Source organism: Patella vulgata, chromosome 7 (genome assembly GCF_932274485.2).
Source record: "Patella vulgata chromosome 7, xgPatVulg1.2, whole genome shotgun sequence".
Classification (NCBI taxonomy): Eukaryota; Metazoa; Mollusca; class Gastropoda; family Patellidae; genus Patella; species Patella vulgata.
Window position 1 is genome coordinate 56,352,847 of NC_065885.2, and position 7,083 is coordinate 56,359,929.

General features: G+C 35.3%; 1 protein-coding gene across 1 annotated transcript; it reads left to right on the forward strand.

The window, feature by feature from the left end:
- Positions 1-406: 406 nt before the first annotated feature.
- LOC126826825 (beta-1,3-galactosyltransferase 5) lies at positions 407-2,125 on the forward strand. The gene has a single exon (XM_050555932.1). The coding sequence runs from the start codon at positions 428-430 to the stop codon at positions 1,544-1,546; it is 1,119 nt and encodes a 372-aa protein (XP_050411889.1). The 5' UTR covers positions 407-427; the 3' UTR covers positions 1,547-2,125.
- The last annotated feature ends 4,958 nt before the right edge of the window (positions 2,126-7,083 follow it).

Sequence of the window (7,083 nt, forward strand, 5' to 3'; positions counted from 1 at the left end):
TTTGATTTTATTAATTCAAAATAATAATTCAAAATGACCTAGTTTGTGTCGAGTGGACGTTAAACCCCATTTCTCTCTCTCTCCATATTATCATTGAACTATGGTGGCTGATAGTGGCCATTTTAAATCTCGCCCTTTTCGTAACGCGACACCACGACACTATTGACACAATCATACGACACTTTATTCTGTCGTAACATCGTGTTATTTTTTTCGTAACGTCGAGATGTCGACTTGTCGGCTTAGCCTCTTTCTACAAACCGACAGAGAAAGCTGAAGACAGTATATTAAATAATATAAACATTATGACGTCGACAAAGGTGGCCGGGAACTTTAAAAGTTCGTTTCGATTTTGGTTTTGTTTTGAAAAGATATTTTAAATATGTGTGTTTCTCTTTTCAGGTAATTTTGTGCAAAGTTTACAATCATGATTATGAGTAGAATCTCAAGTTACTTTCCCTCAAACGCTCTTAGATATCTAAAATATTTTGGTGGAATTATCATACTATATTTATTAGTCTCTTTTTATTTCTGGAAAGGGTTTATGGAAGCACATTTAAAAAGGTTAGAGATAAAATACAGCAGCAATTTAGATGTTTTTGATAACAGCAGCCGCCATGAAAAAACAAGCGATAATAAACCAGTTGTGTCATTGAATAACATCAGTAGTTGTTCCATGGACGATTCTTTAATAGCTTTCGGTAAGAAATTGAATCCAATATTCAATGGAGATTATTTATTGAATAATAAGAGTATTTGCTGTGGATCTTCTCCCATTACCGCCATAGTTGTTGTTCACACTGATCCCAACCATTTTGTTCGAAGAAACAACATTCGGACAACCTACGGTTCCAGGGAATTGTTTTTACCAATCGAGATCCGTGTGATATTTCTTTTGGGACGAGTGAAAACTTTGCAATTGCAGAATGACATTTTAAGGGAAAATTCACAATATGGTGACATAATTCAAGGAGATTTTATAGATGCCTACCATAATTTAACATTTAAAGCAGTTATGGGTTTACATTGGGTTTCACATTTTTGTTCCAAAGTGAAATATGTCGTAAAAACTGATGATGACGCCATTTTTGACATGTGGAGGTTTCTGAAATTGGTTCACGCCAATAATCTGTATGTGTCCGAAACCATATACGGCATTATTAATTCTAATGGTGTAATCTTTCGCGGGGGCAAGTGGGCAGTGGATGCAACTTTTCTTAAAGGCCAAGAGTATTATCCATTCAAGTTTTGTATCGGGTTTGTGCTTGTATATAGCAGTGACGTCATTCCGGCCTTATATCGTGCATCCTACGTAGTACCGTTTTTGTGGCTTGACGATGTGTACGTGACTGGGATGTTGCGCACTGCCGCGAATATTACGAAAATCATACAAAATGAAGGAAATTTAAAATTAGTTCCAGAATCAAAGATTGGCTTACCGTGTCTGCAATTGAACGGTGACAAATGCCCTTATTTGGCTGTTGGCGTACGTGAAAGTACTTATCGTCAATCTTGGATGTTGATTAAAAAGCGCAACCAAAAATAGTTGAAGACACGATTTCGATATTACTTTGTTTTTGAAAGGTTCAAAACTGTTCAGATGGGTATGTACACTGTAAAAAATATCCATTCTTTATGTGGCCGAATTAGTAGTTTAACACCTTTTTTCTGTTAATCGATGGTATTCTTGGAGAAATTGTGTTAATAGTGTGAATTGTTTCTTCAAATTACGTGTTTTATGTATTTCTATGGAATATTCAGTATTAAACGGGGAATTTCCGTGAAATTTAGGGATAAAATGTTTTATTCCCTTCTATAATGGACTTAATTCTGTTATTTTACGGAATAAACGGTGGAATGACCAGGAAGTTCCGTGAAGTTTAGGGATAAAATGTTTTATTCCGTTCTGTAATGGACTTAATTCTGTTATTTTACGGGATAAACGGTGCAACGATAAGTAATCGTATACATATATAATCATTCCTAATAATTATCATTTTACAGTATTCATTTCAATTTATTAACCATAATATGAAGAATAATATTTTGTAGCGTTTGGTATATTAATTGTCATGTATATCTAATTTCCATTATTTATAAGATCTATAAAGTGTATTGTTATTCATCATACGGTAATCAGATTGTAAGTATTTTCAGAAATGTGTAAAAATATGTTTTAACGCGGCGAGTCGATAGGGTGTATATTATCTGGTAATCAAGCACGCTTAAATCCGGATAGTATAATCGATTGGACGCTGATTAACTGATAATCCCAATGTTATTACAGTATGTTCAAAGAAACCTAACGGTTCTTTGGTGGATGAGAAAAAACGTGAGTTGTCAATCATCGAGAATGGCGGCCGTGTGTTGATTGCGGTTATACCGTTTCACGAAAAAATATTAGCAGCGGTCGGTCAATCAAGCTCGTTTACTATTTATAACGCAAATTTTTCGTTTCGGTTAAAACAAAATATACGTCCATTTTAATTGGCCGAAAGATGTGTGACTAATAGAAATATGGCGGGCGGACAAACTGACCAAACAGTATATTTCGAGGTATTTGAGGTAAGCTAATTTAATATTATATCATAACTGCATGTGCATACTTGTGTTTCTGTGTGATTAAATATTCAAAAAATCATTCTTAGGATACAGCCTCGACACCTGTCCGCCTTGAATTGCAATGTTTGTTTTGTGTTCTGGGCGCTATTTTGAAAAAAACTGACATGACCTATATAATACAATACAGCGATAGTGCAGTCAATTTCCTTTAAAAGGGAATCCGAATTTGTTATTTTTCTGCAATATCACTTCGGTGGTAACGGACGTTAAATAAAGCTATTTCACGTACAAAGACCTACAATAAAATCCAGGTGAATTGGGAAAAATATTCAGGTATTTTCTTGATGAAGAGTAGCTATTTCAATTTGTAAATGCCCAGTCATCTTAGACAAATAATAATTCCAACTTCAAATCAGTTGTATTTATTCAAATCATACTATGAATAATTGTATTTTTCCACTTGCATAATAATAAAAACTTGACTTTTATTTTTATTATTTTATTTCTTCAGGCCAAGAACATGGAAAATTGGTAATTGCCTTGTATCACTGCTAACTATAAGGCACAGGGAGCCTTGGGCAGAAATGATAATAATATGGTTCTCAGATATGTTACTGTGTACAGACTGAACAAAAAATATATATACACTTGCTATTACATGTACATTATATCATTGGCAATAATAAGATCCAATTTTAGTTTTTAGTTACACACTGTTAACCACCAATAGATGACAATAAATCATAAAATGTATTCCGCTCGACGTAAGACTTAAATAAATAGATACAGTTGGTTTAACTTGAATAGAAGTTTTAATTATCTATGCTGCATATATGCATATATCACCTTGCAGCTGAATAACATTACATATCTTTTTAGTTGATGTTCATATCGTCTTACGTATTTGTCAACATGTTTTTCTTTGTGTAGTACATGCTAACATCAATGACTGGGAAAAAAAATAAGGAAACTGTAGAGAAACTTCTGAATCATTGAAAGTCTAATATTAGGCCTACACATTGATGACATTGATATAAAAAAAGGCTGATTTGTTTGTTGTTGTTTTTTTCTTTTACAGAAATAAGATTACATTTCAACTAAACAACTAACACAAAAGTTAGTATCTAGCTATAGTCCATGTCTGGATATACATTTCTCCTTTTGCCCGAACGTCTATAAAAATCAAATATGGCGGCCAATAATTGCAACCGGGTATTACTATAAAATCAAGACAGATTCTTACCTGCTGGTCCTAGTCGGGGGTTTCTTGCAATTATAAGTATTTGAACAACGGTGTAGCGCCGATTAGCTAATAATAATTAAGCACGATTTCAGAAAAATTAAGACAGATTCATTAGATTGCTGAATTAGCGGAACACTTTTAGAACACTTAAAAAAAAAATTCTTTGTGGCGCCATTATATAAATAGACTTCCGGTGCAGTCAGTGGCAGTAGTTCTAAATCTGACTGTTTTAAACGAAACGAATTATTATATACATAGAAGCAATATATACATACTAAATTAAATACACGGTTTTATTTTTTGTAAAAATTTACAAACCTGCGGTCTGGTATTCTATGTGACCATTATAATTTTTTTAAAAATATCACGGCTAAAGCACCCTGTTGATGCTAACTTCACTACATCTATCTAACTGAATGTCGCTGATATAATATCAAAGAAAGAATTTGTCGCAATGACTAAAGTATAGATACTTGTTCTTAGTTAGTTGTATTTTACGTCCGCTTCCACCGAAGTGATATCGCAGACAAAAAGTATAGATAACTTGGAGAACCATTATATCAATAAGTCGATTATGAGATACACGTGGATGATCAATTAAATTTGATTGGTTACTTTTCAGTTAACCAATACTGTCCAATTTCGATTACATCAACCAATTACATTATTAAGAGTTTTACTCATTTTTTTTGTTCATTGTACATTGAATCAATTTTCGAAAACACCAGGGTGCTGAAAATCACATGTACACTATATATTCATTTGATCTATCAGTTTATTGGGTCAATAAAAAAAGACAGACATTTTAACTATACAGACAACTTAACATCAATTAACATTCAAGTCTGTCTGGCAATTGTCTGATTAATTGGTACTCACACCCTTCAAGTGAAGAACAGCATGTGATTTTCGAGATGTGAATTAAGCCCTTTATTACTTTTCTTAAAACTTGCGACTCCCGAATTCAGACTTTGTATGGAGTTTTTTTTTTAAAAAGAAAACAAATCTTGGAAGGTACACATTACTTGTGTTAATGATGTGAAAAAAAACACAAGATTTTATAAATCGACACAAGTTTGTGTTAATGCAATGCAAAACAACACGTAAGTTGTGTAGATTAGTTTTAACATAAGTACTTGTGTTGAGATCCAACACAAGTGTTTTTTCAGTGTAAGTATTTAAAATTTAACTGTATAGAGAATAAATTAGAGTCATTCATAAGTTGAGATTGATAGGTTTATTAAACAATATAATTTCATGAGTTAGGTGTGTATATTATCAGGTTAACATGACCTGTAGTAAATTTGAGTAATAAAATTAAAGTTAAAGTGAGGGTCTTTAGGGAGTAGGTTTTAAAAAATAATAATGGTAAGGAAACGGAATAGGGAATAAAGTAAGGAACTAATGTCATACTGTTCCCTGTTTTGTTATAGGCCACTGGCTTACTAATACTCACACTGGTTTTTCATGAGGAATTATGAAATAGTTTTGAAAATTAATTTTTAATATTAGAAAATCAAGTTTAAAATTTAAATTACAAATAGCCCCCCCCCACTCAAAAAAAGAAGAAAAACAACACGAAACAGTTCGTACTTAACGGGTCTTTTAAATTCAATCATTTAAAAATCTAAAACTATCTACATTCAAGTTAAACCAACTGTATCTATATATTTTTTAAGTTTAACGTCGAGATGTTCAACCGAAAGGTACATACATGTATATGCAATGTAGATGATTACTATCTACATTCAAGTTAAACCAACTGTGTCTATATATTTTTTAAGTTTTACGTCGAGCTGAATAAAGTATATGAATTGAATTATTGTCATAAAAACATCTATGGGTGGTTAACAGTGTGTACCCAGAATTTTTTTATACACCTCGACTTCTCGCTCCCTCATGTTCTCGCCTTGGAAGTGCAATGTATGCGCATGTCCACTAACTACCGTATCGGCATTTATATTTGGACATGGATTAAATAGACGGAAACTTTTGGGGTTCTAGAAAGTTTAATAGTCCTAACCAATTTTAATCTCTACTTGCACAGATAGTATTGTATTCTGTACTCAATTTTAGGTCTTCAGTCGAATCTTTCTTTGCTCTCTAACTTCATCAACGTTCATCAGGATTTTCATGCATGGTTCCCCCTGGTCAGTGGTGTAGGACCGAGAGCCTGGTAACGGACAACGAATAATGGTTCGGATGGGATAATAAAAACTAAGGTCCCGTGTCCGGAATCGAAATGAAGTAGGGACAACTGTGGCTCAGTTTGCTCTCTAACTTCATTAAAGATCAGCGTGACTTTTCATGCGTGTTGCAGGACGGGGGCATGGCAAGGGCCAACATATAGTTGTTCGGATGGGATAAAGGTTACCGAGGTCCCGTGTCCAGAATCTAAATGAATTGGGAGCAACGGTGGCTCAGTGAGTAGGACGATTGCTCGTTGACTTTATCGAAGATCATATGGATTTTTCATGCGTTGTTCCACCTTGTCAGTGGTGTAGGACGGGGACCTGGCAAGGGACAATGTATATTCGTTCGGATGGGATAAAAGTAACCAAGGTCCCCTGTCCGCGATCGAAATGAGCTACGGTGGTAGGACGTTTGCTGCCTTACTTCAAGAAAGTTCTTCAGGATTTTTCATGCGTGGTCCACCCTTGTCAGTGATGTGGGACGGAGAGTCTGGCAAGAGACAACGTATAGTCGTTCGGATGAAATATAAAAAAAAACCAAGGACCCGTGTCCGGAATCGAAATGAAGTGGGAGCAATGGTGGCTCAGTGAGTAGGACATTTCCTCTCCAAATTCATAAAAGTTCATCGGGAGTTTTCATGCGTGGTTCACCCTTGTCAGTGGTGTAGGACGGAGAGCCTGGCAAGGGACAACGTATAGTCGTTCGGATGGGATAAAAAAAACTAGGCCCCATGTCTGGAATCGAAATGAAGTGGGAGCAACGGTGGCTCAGTGAGTAGGACGTTTGCTTTATTACTTCAAAGTTCAGAGCCACGGTGGCTTAAGTGGGTAAGACGCTGGCTCGTTGGCCTGGAGGTCGTGTGTTCGATCCCTGCATTGGCTGAGAAAGTTCATCAGGATTTTCCTGCATGGTTCCCCCTTTGTCAGTGGTGCAGGACAGGGGGTCTGGCAAGTACAGCTGTCTAGTCGTTCGTATGGAACGAAAAACTGAGGTCCCGTGTATACTTTGGCATGCACGTAAAAGATCCCTTGGCACTTGGACTTCGATATAAGAGTAGGCATAAGTGCCGCTGCCCGTCTTCATTA